This window comes from Planococcus citri, chromosome 2, assembly GCF_950023065.1.
Source record: "Planococcus citri chromosome 2, ihPlaCitr1.1, whole genome shotgun sequence".
Lineage (NCBI taxonomy): Eukaryota > Metazoa > Arthropoda > Insecta > Hemiptera > Pseudococcidae > Planococcus > Planococcus citri.
The window spans coordinates 3,863,658-3,880,008 of NC_088678.1; the positions used below are offsets into that span (position 1 = coordinate 3,863,658).

A 16,351-nucleotide genomic window follows, 5' to 3' on the forward strand; every position below is an offset into this window, starting at 1 on the left:
ATAATGCATAAAAATAATATAATAAATGACAGGTTAATTAACAAGACACCCATAAGAGTAAGCACACTACCTACTACAAGTACCTATATAGTTATTCCACGTACGTAGCGCACGTTACGTAGTAGTACGTAAACTTATAGGCTTTGATCAAGAATTACTCGTACTCGTACTCTAACTACGCAGCGGCGGTGTCTATCTGTTCCCTCCCTGGTGAGCCTTAATATCGCCAGCAGCGGTTGAAATTTTTCGCATATTTGTTTTGATACTGCGAGGGGGAAAAAAAGCGAATTAATTGTCAATGACATTATATTAGTCGGTAGAGAGATATGTAGGTACTACGTAGCTCGATCTCGAGCTCGAGTTACCAGAATTGATTTATAATCCGCCGGTACAGCGCACGTTGCTATAATACATTATGTTGCGCTGTGTAATATACGTAGACGTACACAAGTGCACGTACTGTACGTACCACATTATTCGATTTATCATCTCTTCATCTCGTGTTATTGTAGCTGAGAGAAGATCTTATTGAGAGAATAAGACACGACGACGACGTCGATGATGTAAGCGTACCAGTACCAGTTTATTGGTGAGCTGGTACTGATGCTGATGCTGTGCTAAGGTACTCGTACTATAATAAGGATAATAGTACATAGTACTACATTACATTAGATATATGTAATGCATATTGTAGGTATTATTAGTACACGATTGTAACAATAAAAAGACGACAGTCGACAAGCTTCATACTCGACCATGATGTACTTATACTCGTATTAGTACCTAATGGAAAACAAGCGACGATGTGAGGGAGCCGAAGGGGTTGGCCTGAATGAAAATTAAACGTATATCAACGATATTGTATGGTATATATCACGATGTGCCTGCCTACCTATATTAAATCGCAGTTGGGACGTGTGTGAGCTGAACAGTCGTATACGATGCATTATTGATTTCAAGGTCTAATGCTACCTTAAACGAAATTACGTGACTGATGTGGAAGTTCTGCCCACCGCGATGAAAATACGAGGGAAGAGTGTGGCGATTTTTCAAATCGTTTAGCAGGTATGAGAGTTTTGTGCGATTAGTTGTGGTCTTGTGGTTGGGAAAAATTGATTATGTTTGGAGAAATGAGTATTAAGGTTCGGATATTTTTAGCTGTTAGTTTGTCATCTGATTTTTGGCCAGTTGTGGTACAAGTTCATCTATAAATGAAAAAATTGTATTCTGAGGGTATTTTCAGCGAACTCATCTATTTGCAGAGGTGGGTTTAAGGGGGTATAAGAGGTATACAGCGAAGTGTCTTACGGTCCTGCAAGTCCTGCGAAAGTCCTGATTTCTGCCGATGAGTCCTGCAAGTCCTGCAGTTGTCTGCTTTTCATCACTTTTCATCAAGAAAGAAATCCTGCTTTTTTAAAATCAGACTTCAATTTTCAATTCATTTTGATTTTTTTTTAAATCATCATTCAAATTTTAAAATTTTGAAGCAAAATTATAAAATTTGTGTATGTATAAGGAACTCACCACACAAAAAAATCATAGTTTTTTATACTTCTCGAAATACTTATTTTCGAGAGCTTTTGCCCTCACTTCGCCAGGGTCAGTTTGTTTTTCTTTTCTGTGATTGAAAAATTCCAGATTTGTGGAAAAAATGAAAATTTTTATTCATTCACATGAATAAGTTATGTACCTACCAAATCGCAAAATTGTTATTTTATCTTTTACTTACTTATTTTACTTTAAAACTGACCGTTTTATTTCGAAAAATTGGTGTATTTTTTTCAAATATCGTTGAAATTTTCTTTTGAATTTGTTTTACATTTTTTTAAAAATTGTTATTGAAAAAAGTTCTTTTTTCGTTCAATTTCATTACATTTGCAAGAATCTTAAAGGTGAAGATGAAATCAAAAATTGAAATGATAAAATTAGATATATTTTCGACGTCCACTTACTTGAAAGAAATTGTTTGAGATGTTGTTATGTTCTCAATTAAATTTATAAATGATTAAAAGCTCTTTATTAAAATTACATATTGTCACACAATTGAGAAAAATTTACCTTAGGTTATATTATCAAATGTTTAATTAGAAAATTGAGTTGATTCACAATTTATAAATTTGAGTACACAAAATTCGCAAATTAATATGTATTACAAAAAATTAAGTGAGTTAATAATTAAATTGAAAATTCACAAATTAGAATAAAAATTAGTAATTTGAAATTATCAAAATTGTTAAATAAAATCCGCAATAATATTGAATTAAATGAACATATATGATAAAACTTGAAAACTTCACACTTATAAAAATTTGAAAGGAAGAGAGAGATGTAAGTTACCGCAGTACAAATATGTTACACGAGATATCACTTGACAACTGTATGGTCAAAAATCAACTGGATAACTGTCATTGGACAAATTCTCTTATTATCTTCAAGTGAAGACTCCCTTCACTCCTCAAAAACAGATGACAATTCTTTCCTCTTTCCCCAAATCATGATTTGTAAGGAAAAATGTATCCAAAGGGTAAAGAGAGAAGAAAAAGACAGAGGTGAAAAGAGAGAAGAAAAGGCAGAAGAGAAAGGAAAATGCTAAATCAAAATTATACCATAGTGTTTTATTGCGTATAAAACAGACTTGATTCAACTTAAAAGGAAAAATGTAAACGTACCTATATGAATTTCTCGGAAAATAGTCGTTATTCAAGAGATTGACAGGATGATATAGCTATTGTTAGCCATATCTATATTTATATTGCAGCAAGAGCCATAAAGGGGATGATACAGTATACCGTAATAAAAATGCACTAAAATGCAATGTATGAAATACGTGTGTATGAAAGTACTATGCAACTTAATAATGTTCAAAAACATTAGAAAAGCGAACAATTTGAACATAAAATTTTGCTTCACTCACCCCCTCCCCTTCTTGAAAAATCCGAGTGTTTAAAAAATGTACTGCTATAAGGATCCTGCAGCAAGTCTAGCTGAAAAAGTCCTGCTTTTTAGATTGAAATTTTGTTAGACACTCTGTACACCCCCCTACTGCTCCTCCTCCTCCTCTCCCAATATTTTGAAAATTATTTTTTTCAAGGGTGAAACATTTGAAAAGCTCTTCTTTTGATATTCTGAACTGCAAATTTCCAAATAAAAATGTTGAGTATGCCTCGCTTTACTTTTTAATGTTGTTTTTGATGTATTACAAATTTGCATCTTCTTTTCAAGAAAAAATCAAAAAATTGAGATGGTAAACATATCACCCCCCCTCCCTCCCCCTCCCCTCTCCCCCGAATAGAACATATCGTAACTCTGGAAAAGTGAAAAATTCACATGCGAAATTTTGACCTTTCTCCCCCCTCCCCCTCCAAAAAAAAAAAAAACCAAGTTGGAAAGTGTTATAAAATATCTTACCTAAGTCCTGCTTTTTCATCTTGAAATCTTATTATGACTCGAGGTATCCGTCTCCAATTTTAAAGGAACCGCGATTTTTGGAAAGATCATGATCTGAAATTCTGATAGGTAAGTAAAATTTCAGTTGCTCAAATTGATTTTTGGATTTTTGGCTATTAATTTTACATAGTAAATTCAAAATTAGATATTTTTGGATATTCGTGCGCTTTGAAAAAAAAATGATGGAAATTAGTTCTCAAACTAATATTAGCTCGCTCGAACGAAATTTCGCTTTTCTGGCCATTTTGGAGCCTCCAGCGCGATTTTCGATTTCTCCAGACGGCGTAGAAATTGATTTGGGAAGCTAAAAATCGAGTTGTGGCTTAATTCTCAGTCTGTTCAAAAGGTTTATCGACATTTGAGCCAATATCCAGGCGAATATCTTGAGTGCGTTTCTTGACCAACAGATGTTTAATGATGAGAAAAAAAATGTTGGTCCAAAACCCCGCATTCAGCTGGTGTCCGCCTGAAAATAGGTCTAAATGTGGATGAACTCGTTGAATAGATCGATTTTGAGCTGCCCAAATTGATTTCCACGCCTTGTGGGGAAATCGAAAATCCCACTGGAGGCTCCAGAATGGCTCGAAATCGTGCATTTTGGATTCAGAAGGTTGATTTTCGACAAGATTCGGTCATACGTGTAAATTTAAGAAATTTTCTACGCACAGAAAAGTATTAATTTTTTGGATTTTTTCTTTATATTGATGAATATTCCGGTTGGAAAAAGTGTCAGCCTGAAATTTTGATCCAGCCAAAGATAAATTACTAAAAGAGCATACAAAAATACATCACCAGCCAAAATTTAAAGTGCTTTATCCAGTGTTTTAATTTTCGGTAAATTTTTGAAAATCAAAGGGCCAAAATTGAGGGAAAATCAAAATTTTATCATATCATCCTAGAGGGTTGAAATTTTATGTGTACGCTATGTTCGACCCCTCTAATCAATTGGAAACAATTGCAAACGGTCTAGAGCAGTTCTGGAGCCTCCAGGAGCTTTTTGAAAGTTGAAATTTACGTAAAATTTTACCTATAATGAAGTTGGCAAGCTGAAATTTACTTTGTACTTCAATTTCAACATGCTGAGTCGATTAGAAATGGTGTCAAGCAATTCTGGAGCCTCCAGCTGTATGTGTTTTGGAAATATTCTATATTTTCAAAAAGTACCATAAAAACTATTCGAAGAGAATTGCTCGAAGAAACTTTCCCACGAGCTTATTTTCCTGTTAGATCGGTTTCCACGCGAATAGTTCATTAAACCATATCAAACACTGCACCTATCCTGGAGAATTTCACATCTTATACGCCTAGCTCGCGTAAATCCCAAACACTTTTCCCATTTGTCAACACCATAACGGATTTCCGTCCGGCGTCATCAGTTGGAACATCAACGACGACGCGGACGACTAGTGACTAGTGAGTGTCTTCTGCATACTCATTGGACATAAAGTAAAAGTAAGCCGAACTTCTTTTCAACCATATACGGTTCTCGGCGTCGCTCGCTATTCGGTGTTTGGTAATTTCCTCATTTCTTATTCACCTCATCGTCGTCGTCGTAGTCGTTGTAGTCGTCGAGTCGAGCTGGTGAAAAACAACAACAACGCATACCTATACCATACCATCCAAAAGGAGGAAATGTTCTTGTACGCGCACGCGTGCTTTGCCGGCCGCATAGAGTTAAACAATACCGCAATTAGGTCACTTTTGAATAGCATTCTGTTGTATACGATTCAGTACTCTTACATATACGAGTACGAGTACGAGTACTTCCATAATAAATACAGTCTCTCATGCAAACCACACAGTACACAGTCTGATGGTCTGCTGATGCCTTATTACCATAGGGAATGCCGCCGCGAGGGCGTACAGTACCTTACCTTACCTATACTCTCGTACATGCACATACGTATGACGTGTGATTATCAGTCGACTCTCCACCTGCATCACCATCGTCGTTGCCATTATCACCAGAATTATTGTTACGCTGACCAACGTCGTCGACACTTACAATAATACACCTAATAACTCGGCTGTTGCTGCCTTGCTGTTTCTTTCCTCGTGCGCTCTGCCCATAGTCCAGTGCCCAGCAAAGCAGCAACGTTTCTCATTTCAGCAGCATACCGCGTAAAACCAGTTTTATCTTCTTCAAAGAGATCAAATTTAATACACATTTTTCTTCTACATCGCACAAAGTAACTCATGCATTGTTACCTCCCCCTCTCCCTCATCCGTACTCGCTTCAATACTTAATTCTACCTGCTTAAACTGCTTATTTCTACGTATTCGCGAGCTGCGGAGAGAACAGGGAAGAATGCAAATTAATGTCATAAGTCGCAAATCGGTTCAACGTGGAATTACAGTAGCCCAGGGAGATGGTCGTGGGTTGGCGGTTAGCCCCGTGGAAAAACAAATTTCCATATAAATTGATTGTAGTAGGTACATCTCGAAGCGCACGATTCGCATTCATCATGCGAACTTTTTTTTCTGCTCAATTTCCTCGTTTAAGATTTTAATAACCAGAAACCCACCGAAAAGATGGTGAGCTCGTGATGCATTTCCATCTCTTTTATTATAACCTAAAGGCTCTGTCCCCCTGATATTTCGAAATGGCTTTCTAAACAATTCAGGAGCGAAGTGAAAATCGAGAATTTTTTTAATTTGCGTCTTTATCTGTTTTGATGGAATCCCCACCCCACCCCCCCTCCATCCATAGACACAAAATTACATAAATTTTTGGTAAATACCTACATATTAAATTAAGGCTTCAATATAACACAGTATGTTGTGACTTTATTGATCAAATTTTTTCGATATTTTGGAAGAGAGGTCCAAAAATTTCAAAATTTTGGTTTTTTGGGCAATCTACCATCCTATGAAACCAAATCAGTTTAAATTTTGGATTTAGAGTTAAAATACGATTGAGAAAAATCATATTTGAAAAAAAAATATGTTGTTTTTTTAGCCCCTTCTCTCCCGAATTCGAGTCCCTTTAAATTAAAATATTGTATTTCGCTGTAATATTTTTGAAGAAAGTATTCGTCAAGAGCTTTTGATTAAAAAATAAATGAATAACTAAATAAGTAGCCACCTGGCTATCATAGGAGCGATATCAGAGTATCCATTTAACCCCCCCCCCCCCCCCCCCTACAGGTGTAATAATCTTGTAATTATAAACACCCAAAAAAAAATTCTGGAACACTGGGAAAAATCAGGAAATTTCATCCAATTGGAAAAGCATGGAAATATCAGAGAAATTTTAAATTTTGAATCAAGAATCAAAAAATTTTGTAGAATTTGCCAAAATATCCAAAAAAATGCTGATTTTTACCTCAATTGGGTCCAAAACTGTCATAAAGTTCAACTTTTGCCTAAATTGTCTGAAAGTTTCATTTTTTGCCAACATTGTCGAAATCTAATTTTTGCCAAAATTGCCAAGAAATTCCTGTTTTTATATTATCTAATTATCGAAAAGCTATCAACTTTTTGTCAAAATTGTACAAAGAAGTCCCATTTTTTCAATAAAAATTGTCAAAAAGTCTTAATTTTGCTTGTCATGAAACATTCTGTTTTTTTACTTTCCGAACAGCGCGAAGCGATGTATAGGAAAGTATTGTTTTCGGCCGGAAAATGAACTTTGGAATTTACACTCGTTTTTGAAATTCGACTTCACACAAGTTTGTTTTGAGCAATTTTGAGATGATGTATGTATGTATGTATGTATGTATGTGTCAAAAAATGTCTGTACACGCGATAAAAAGCGGCCTAATTATGGTATCTCATTGAAATTTGTAGAGGTGGTCGGAAGCATGGTAAAGACGGCACAGTAAGAATTTGGAGTTCGTAAGTGCCATAGAAAAAATTTTATGAGCCTTTAAATGCGAAAAAAGGAACGTATAGGCAACTCCAACATTTGTTAAGGCTTAGTCTTTACGTGGTAAACATCACACATGTTTTGTCTCCTTTTAGTTCACCTGCAGTAGAAACGCATAAGGCGCAGCGCGGTCCGAATTAGTTACGCTTTATTTTAAAGTGATTATTTTATGAATACGCCGCATCGCCATGGGGATGGCGGGATTGGCGGGTGTTTCTCATTTTTACGATTTTACATTTTTACAATTATTTCGCTTAGTTCTTAACAGAAGAATGTTCGGAAAGTTTGTGATGCGTAGCATCAGATTTTTTTTCAAAATTTCAAAATGCCCTACTTTTAGCAAAAATTTTCAAAAGTTTATTTTTTTGTCAAACTTGTCAGAAATGTCTCCTTTTTTTGCCTAAACTGCTAAAAGAAGACCTGTTTTCTGTCTAGAATGTCAAAAAAAGTCCTATTTTCTGTCAATATCAGAGAAAGTTCCGTTTTTTTCAAAATGCAAAATAAAAGTCCTGCCAATATTGGCAAAAGATCAGTAATTGTCAAATGAAAGTCCTATGTTTCCAACAATATTGTGAAAAAGATTCTGTTTCTGCTAAAATTTGTCAAAAAGTCCCATTTTTTGTAAAATTTATCAAAAAGTCCTAATTTTTGTACGAATTGTCAAATAAAAGTCCTATTTTCTGCCGAAATTGCCGAAAAAAGCCCTAATTTTTGTCATTGCTTTTGTTTTTGTTTTCTAAATTGTTAAATGATAGTTAATCCTATTTTTTGTGAAAATTTCCAGAAAAAAGTCCTGTTTTTCTGCTTAAACTGCCATGAAAAGATCTATTTTCTGTTACAAGAATTCCATAAAAAGTCCTGTTATCTGTCTTATGTCCAAACAAGCCCATTTTTTTTAAATCAAAATTTCCAATTTTGTTTTTTTTACTTCTTTAATCAACTTTAGTGATTTTTCATTTCAATTTTTTTCAATTTGCCCCATAATATGCTGCCTTGAATAAATGTAAAGCTCCCCCCCTCTTCAAATATTTTTTCATAAAAATTTCCAATTTTGTTTTTTTTTTTTGCTTCTTCAATTAACTTGAGTGGTTTTTCATTTTTTAAATTTTTATATTTTTATTTTTTCAAATTTCCTCCCAAAAATGCTTTCTTGGATAAATGTAGAGCCCCCCTTCCCCCTCAAATATTTTTTCATAAAAATTTGCAATTTTTGTTTTTTTTTTTTGCTTCTTTTTAATCAACTTTAGTGATTTTTCATTTTTTAAATTTCTATATTTTTATTTTTCTTAATTTCCTCCCAAAAAATCTGCCTTGGATAAATGTAAAGCCCCCCCCCTTCCCCCTCAAATATTTTTTCATAAAAATTTCCAATTTTGTTTTTTTTTTTTGTTTCTTTTTAATTAACTTAAGTGATTTTTTATTTTTTTAAATTTCCTCCCAAAAATGCTGCCTTGGATAAATGTAAAGCCCCCCCCCCCTTCCCCCTCAAATATTTTTTCATAAAAATTTCCAATTTTGTTTTTTTTTTTATTTCTTTTTAATTAACTTAAGTGATTTTTTATTTTTTTAAATTTCCTCCCAAAAATGCTGCCTTGGATAAATGTAAAGCCCCCCCCCCCCCTTCCCCTCAAATATTTTTTCATAAAAATTTCCAATTTTGTTTTTTTTTTTACTTATTTGATTAACTTTAGTGATTTTTCATTTTTTTTTTTTTTTAATTTCCTCTCAAAAATGCTGCCTTGGATAAATGCAAAGCCCCCCCCCCCCTTCACCCTCAAATTGACTACCGAATGCACCAATTTGACATTTCATGGGTTTTAATTGGGAATATTAGTGTGGGAAAAGTTAAGGAAAATCATTTCTTCAAGTCCCTGGAAATGAAGTTGGAGGAAAATTTGAGGTTGATTTTCATTCGGCCTTTATAAAAGCTAGAAAGCTGAATTTTTTCCTTAATCGAAAACTCCCAACGATTACTTTACCGGAGAAATTGATTTTTAAGGGCCCCAAATTTTGAAAAAGGGGTCTCAAAATCAACTTGAAAATTTTAAATAAGTATACAAAATTTAAGGTGATTTGGTCACATGCTTGGAGTTTGAAAAATACGCCAGAACCCACATTTCTTAAATTTTTGAACTTCTCCCACCCTCTCTCTTGTTTTGGAAAAAGCAAAATACATCCACGAAATATTTCAGTTTATTTGTAGCAGGTTATCCTTAGTACGAGTATCCGGTGAAAATTCGAACCGTTTGGCCTCCATTAGATTGGCAAGGGGTAATCCTTGATGAAAACCAAAAATTTGCTACGAACTATAAAAATGTTGCAAATTTATTGTGTTTTATCCTCTCCGCTTTTAATGGGCTGATTAACAAGTCAAATTTGACCTCATCAAAGCACACGAGGTGTAAATTATCTCTCGCAAAGAACGCGGCGCGGCGGCGCAAGGTTCATGATGCAACGCTATAATGTCATGCAACTTTCAACAGGTAGTTGAGATTGACGCTGGCAATCGAGTAAATGAGCAATTGTTATCGAGGACGATCCGATGCTAGGTAGCATAATAGCGTTGCTTAGGCTACAATTGATGAGTATACTACGCAAGTATGCAATGAACAGATTATTGTGCGAAGTCGTAAGCGTATAAATAATTCAATTTCGACAGTAAAATTATAAGTAATGAGATTCCATTTTGGAATTTTTAGCGTAGAGTCAATGTCAGTTGAAACTTACTCGTACATCGTTTGCTAAATATTTCCATTCTTAGATCTCACGTTCGCTCTTGACTACATATTTCAATAAAATGATTTTCTTGTAAAAAAAAAAACAAGCTAGGTCACAGGTGACCTGGCAACGGGTTCCCCGTAAACTGGTAGGCATTTTTCACAAAATTTATTTATTTCGATGTTGAATTAAAATTTTGAAAATGAAACGAAGTGATCGGTAGAATCGTTGATAACGAAGAAAGCGCATTTAGTCGACGTTGAAGAAGTCAAGACGTCAAGAGTACGTATTGAATTGACCCAGGAAAACGAACAAAATATGGTTGCTTTTGATTTGTTAGTAGTTCTAACTAACAGTCAGTCAGCGAATGGGTTACTTTAGCTGGTGCTGAAAAAGCTACGAGTAACGTACCGACCATTGGAAACGAATAAAAGTTTATTAATATCCAATAGTTTGAAGATTTGTTCCAATCGGCAATTGTGCTGAAATAAACGAAATACATAAAGTCACATGTCTGCTCCGAGTTAGCAAAAAGAACAAAGCTATCATATTACCCAAACATAGACAGACTGCTAGAACTACAAATCAAACGCAACCATACCTATAAGATTCACATTAAACAAGCCGGATTTGAAAAAAATAAAGGTGAAATGTATGGATCAAATTCAAATCTTCAAGCTAATGTACGAGTATATCAATAAACATTTATTCGTTTCCGGTAGTCAGTATAGGTTACTCGTAGCTTTTTACTGTTTACCAGCTAAATTAACCCATTCGCTATACATACGATCGAACTCTTCCTTGTCAACGATTCTGCTTTCTGCTGAAATAAACGAGATACATAAAAGTCAAATTTCTGCTCCGAGTTACTCCTAGCAAAAAGAACAGAGCTATCATAATAAGTACCTTAACACAGACTGCTAGAACTACAAATCAAAAACAAGCAATACTATTTTGTTCGTTTTCCTTAGTCAATACATTACTCGTAGCTTCTTCAACGTCGGCTAAATGCGATTTTCTCGTTCATCAACGATTCTACTGATCAGGTATATTAATCACAATAAATGAAGAATGATGATCATTGATCATATTATTATTTTAATATTATTCATCAATGATAATAACTAGAATCGTAGAATCTGAATTCTTCTGCTAGGGTAGTAGCTTTTGTAAATTTTCAAATTTCAAATCAAAAATACAAAAGAAATCTGATATCTGAACCGAAATCATCAATTTTAAAAACGAAAGCGAAAAACGTAAATAAATTGTTAATTGTTTTTGTTTCATTGCCATTCATCTTATGATCGTATTTCTGAAATTCTGAATACAAACACCAATGAAAACTGTTAATTCGCTTAATTAATAATTCTCTTTACGCGACACCAGACAGCGTTGCTATCGATGTGTTGAAAAACTGAAAAACTGAAAAACTGAGCGATTTTAATAGGGTTCTCCATAGGTGGGGGAACCCTAAAAAGTGTGTGTGTGATAAAATAATGATGATTAAAATGATAATGTATTACAGCATTTCCATAATGAATTTTTACGTTGTTTATTTTAGAAGTTTAAGTACCCTTTTTTTTGTTGATAAATGTACTTACTTAGTTATGCATATTCGTGTGTCTCGTTGTGGTATTTAGCCAATTACTTGGAAGTTGAATCAGTTGGTCAAATGAATTAATAAACGTGTTTTTTTATTTTGTTTCAGGTGGTAACGTTTTTAATTTGCGCGTGCACAAGTTGTAGTAATGAGAAACTCCTCTCTATTAAAATGGACTCAAAACGCGAGCAACAAATCTGGAAAAGGTAAGAAGCAATTGACTAGAAAATATATTACCTCAACCTGTAAGATGATTTCGAATGATTTCTCTAAATTATTATTTTTTCATTTTTATAGAAAACAAAAGCTGGATCCATCCGCCAGAAACTCTTCAAAAAGGACATATCGCATATTTAGTCAAAGTGAGTACAGCTATATTAAATTCAAGCTTACAGTTACAATATCGCTAATCTCTCATTCACCTGTTACAAAGTTATTACTCTTATCACCGCATAAGTACCTACTCGTATTTTCTTAATGAAATCTTGGAGGAATGACCGCGCAATGTCGCAATCTATACGCTATATTTTCTATACGTCTGTTTAGCTCGAAAAAATTGTACCAATGTTGAGCTAGATTATGGCTATTGCGTGCTCAACTGCTCATTATATAGTCAGTTATGTATAAATGACTGTACGACGACGACGACGACGACGCTCGTATATACCGTCACGATGCATTAAGGGGTATAATTATCGATAATACGATATATCCGGTTAATTTAGGTGCTCGTGGTGTTATCGTTGCCTCAGCATAGCACAGCGAAGCACAGGCACTGTTCTGTTGGTGCTGGCTGGCAGCAACCTTGAGTGTTACCGAATTTTAGGATTATTATAGCGTCGAATTTTTCAAGGATTTTCTCCTCGGGTTCGGGTTCGACTTGTGCATGTGGATTGATGTGTTTAGTGACATTTGACTCGTAATCGTGCGATTTGATGGGTTGATTTGTGAAATCTCTATAGCATTACTCGTATGATGAGACTTTCGGTCAATCGGTAATCGCGATTATTGGTTGTGAGCCAAATGCGCGCCGAGCCGAGAGAAGATGAATGGCGTGTTGAAATTTTTAGGCTGGCGTGATATTCAGAGGAAGAGGGGGGTGAGTGAAGTATAAAATGGTTAAAATTGTTCAGGATGTTATGAAGTTGGTGAAAAATGGAAAAAAAATTGTTTCAAAATGATCATGGTTCTATAAAAGTTATCAGAAGTTACTCAAAATTTGGTATGAAATCGTTAATATTGTTGAATGAGTATAGAAATACATGTTGAAAAATAGAAATCAGCCAAAAACTGAAATTGTAACATTACAAAGAAATCAAAATCGTTCAGAATATTCCAAGAATGGCAAAAATTGCAAAAAAATAGTTATTTAAAATAATATAGGAAATTTTCCAAACTTTAAAGTAAGGGTGTAAAAATTATTAAAAGTGTTCAAAAAGTTGTTTATTGCAGCATAAACATATTTCAAGGTTCAGAATAATTCTTAAAAATAAAAAAATAAAATAAAATTATTAGGAAAATGTTCAAATTACTCTCGACATGAAAAGTTTTAAATGTTGCAAAGTTAGTCTAAATATGGTGAAAAAGTTGGTGAATTTTTATATACCTAATTATGTATGTACTTATCATCGTTTTATAAGATCTTAAAATCGAATTTTTCTGTTTTTTTAATTTTGTTTCATTCTTTTTAAAAAAAATTTCGCCTTTATTTCTATGCAATTTCTTCAATTAGAGTTCTTCAATTTTTTCTTGAAATTTCTGCTAATAATAAGTATTGGAAATTTTTATGTTTGTTACTTCAAATTTTCATTAAATTTTGCGAAACATTATTCTGTTTTGATAATATTTGATCCATTTTTTGTAATAAAATTTTCAATATTTTGAAAAAATATTAATTGATCAAGTATTGCAATATTTTTAGCAATTTTTCAAATATGTTACTATGTTGATTTTAGTCATTTTTGCACGTTTTCATGATATTTCAAGCATTTTTCAGTAGGCTATTTTCGGCCAAGTTTTTCTTAATTTCGCTGAAATCTCATCAATTATTTGTAATTTTAGCGATTGAAAATGTTGATCAATTCCGATAGTGTTTTATTCAATTTCTGTAATTTTCAACAATTTCTTGGTATTTTAGGCGTTTTTTTGTAAAATTTTGCGTTATACAATACAAGCAATTTTCAACTGTTTCAGCAAAATTTTCATCAACTTTCAATCAATACGACCCATTTCTTTCATGTTATGGTGCTTTTTATGATAATTTTGATGTTTTTTGATTATTTTATATAATTTTTGCAAAATGTCATTCAATTTCGTTGGAATTGTGATCAATTTTGCCCAGTTTTTAACAATTTTTGTGGTATTTGGCTCATGTTTGGTAATGTTTGATGTAATTTTTATAATTTTAAAATGCTTTTTCAGCATTTCAACAGATTTTGAAGCACTTTTTTCCTAAATTTTGCTCAATTTTACTGCTTTTTAAAATGTTTTATCTCTTTTTCTTTTTTCTTTTTTTTTCGCAAAGTGTCGTTTAATTTTTTTTGGTATAATTTAGTCAATTTTTCGTAGTTTTCAACTATTTTTTTGGTACATACTTTGTTTAGATTTTGTGATGCTTTATGTGTTTACTACATTTTATGAGGTTTAAAGCAATTTAATTTTTTTCGCAATTTTACTGAAATTTCATCAGCTGTTAGTAATTTTTAGCAAATTTTATGTTTTTTGTTTTTGATTTTTGCTAAATTTTGATCGTTTTACATTTTTTATTAAATCAATTTTTTGTTTTATTGAACAATTTTTCGCATTTTAAACATGTTTTGTAAGCCTTTGCTTCATTTTTGCGAGGTTTTATCAACTTTTTTAAATTTTTTACTTATTAATCACATTTTAATAACTTTTTATGCAATTTTTGCTCAATGTTGATCAATTTCATAGATTTCTTGAGATACTTCATGTAATTTTTGTAAAATTTTAGCAATTTTGTGGGTGCTTTCCTAAAATTTTGTAATCATTGATCAATTTTCATACATGTTGCAGTGTTTTTGAAACATGTTCACAAATTTTATTTTAGAACAATTTTGGCAAGTTTTTCTCAATTTTCCTCAAATTTAACCAACTCATTGGTGATTTTCAACGAGTTTTGTACCAATTTTGCAGTCTTTGTACAATTTTTTATGCAATTTTCGCCTCGATCTACCAATTTTTATCAAAATTAGTCATTTTTTTTGTAATCTTCTGCAGGTTTTTTTAGCATTTTAAGCAATTTTTGTGAAGTTTTGGTAACATTTTGCCATGATAATATGTTAATAGGTAAATTATTTTTTTATGAAATTTTCAATTATTCCAATTGAATTTTACTCCCATTGCTGAGCAATTTTCACAAAATTTCTATTAAATTTGCCAATTGATCAACTTGTGATGATTTTTATGATTTTTACACTAGTTTTACAGCTTTTCAAGTTATTTTCTGTAATTTTTGCAACATTTTATTCCATCTCGACAAAATTTGATCAATTTCTGTTTAATTTTCCAGCAATTTTTTTCTATATTTTTCTCAAATTTTGTCAAGTTTGATCAACAGTTGATCATTTTTTAATATTTCGATCCATTTTGATTTTAAAAATTAGTTCTGGTTGTATTATATTCAGAATTTTTGGTTTACAGTTTTTTTTTTCATCATTAGTTTTGTTATTTTAAATTTTCCAGGGGTCTAAAAACAGAATTTTATTTCGGTTTATGATTTTTTTTTTCTTAGGTTTTTCGATTTTTAGTTTTGGTTTTTGTTTCCAATTTTTTTTTTTTAGTTTTTTAAATTTATCAGTTTTTGTTTTTCTAAAAAAATTAGAGTAGTTATTTTTCGTTTTTTTTGTTTTGCTTTTTTCGATTTTTACAGTCTTAGTTTTGAATTTAAAAGACGTATCCGGTTCGAAACGATTGTGACATTGGTCATTGTCATTAGCATCGTAAAATTGCCATTGCCACCAAAAAAATAATTTTTTTTTTTTGATTTTCATTTTTGGTTTTTATTGTTTTCAGGTTTTTCGTTTGTCTTTCCAAGTTTTTTCGGTTTTCATTTTCGTTTTCAATGTTTTCGTTTTCCCAAATTTTTTGTTTTGATGAAATTTTTCATCTTTTTTTTACCAATACTGTGGGACAAAAAACGAAAATCAAAAAAGAAACTCAATGCTACAATCATTTGGAATCCCATGGTTTCAATTTCAAATTAGAGTTTTGAAAAATTGAATAAAAAACGAAACGAATAAAGGATGGAAAATGACAAAAATTGAATTCTAGGAAAACAGACGAGAACCTGAAAAGCCTAAAAACGAGAACTGAGAACAAAACAAAAACCTGAAAAAAAAATACGAAAACTGAAAAAAATTTAAAATAACATTTTTGAATATTTTCTGCTTTTTTTTCAAAATTTTGTTTAAATTTTGGCAATATTATTTTACATTATTTTTCTGAAATTTTCAACTGTTTTCATAACATTTTAACTCGATTTTGAACAGTTTTCTAAAATGTTGGTCAGTCCAGCTGATTTTTTCCTCAATAATGATAGTTTTATATGTATTATGCAGACTGACTGGTCTATTAAACGATTTGCTCGTGTGATACGAATGCTTTGGGTAATATTGATGTGATTTCATTCAATTTTGACCAATTTTCGGCGATGTTTTATAGTAGTCAAGGCGTCAAAGCTATTGTTGAAAATTTTG

The 16,351-nt window shown here is 32.4% G+C and overlaps 1 protein-coding gene across 2 annotated transcripts in view; it reads left to right on the forward strand.

The window, feature by feature from the left end:
* LOC135834241 (enhancer of polycomb homolog 2-like) overlaps positions 1 to 16,351 on the forward strand; it is a 59,695-nt gene that overhangs the window by 26,673 nt on the left and 16,671 nt on the right. For both annotated transcript variants that reach the window (XM_065348073.1, XM_065348072.1), the window contains 2 exons: positions 11,742 to 11,839; positions 11,931 to 11,995. In XM_065348073.1, the coding sequence (XP_065204145.1) occupies positions 11,782 to 11,839; positions 11,931 to 11,995 (123 nt within the window). In that variant the 5' untranslated portion in view covers positions 11,742 to 11,781. The remainder of the gene's footprint in view (positions 1 to 11,741; positions 11,840 to 11,930; positions 11,996 to 16,351) is intronic.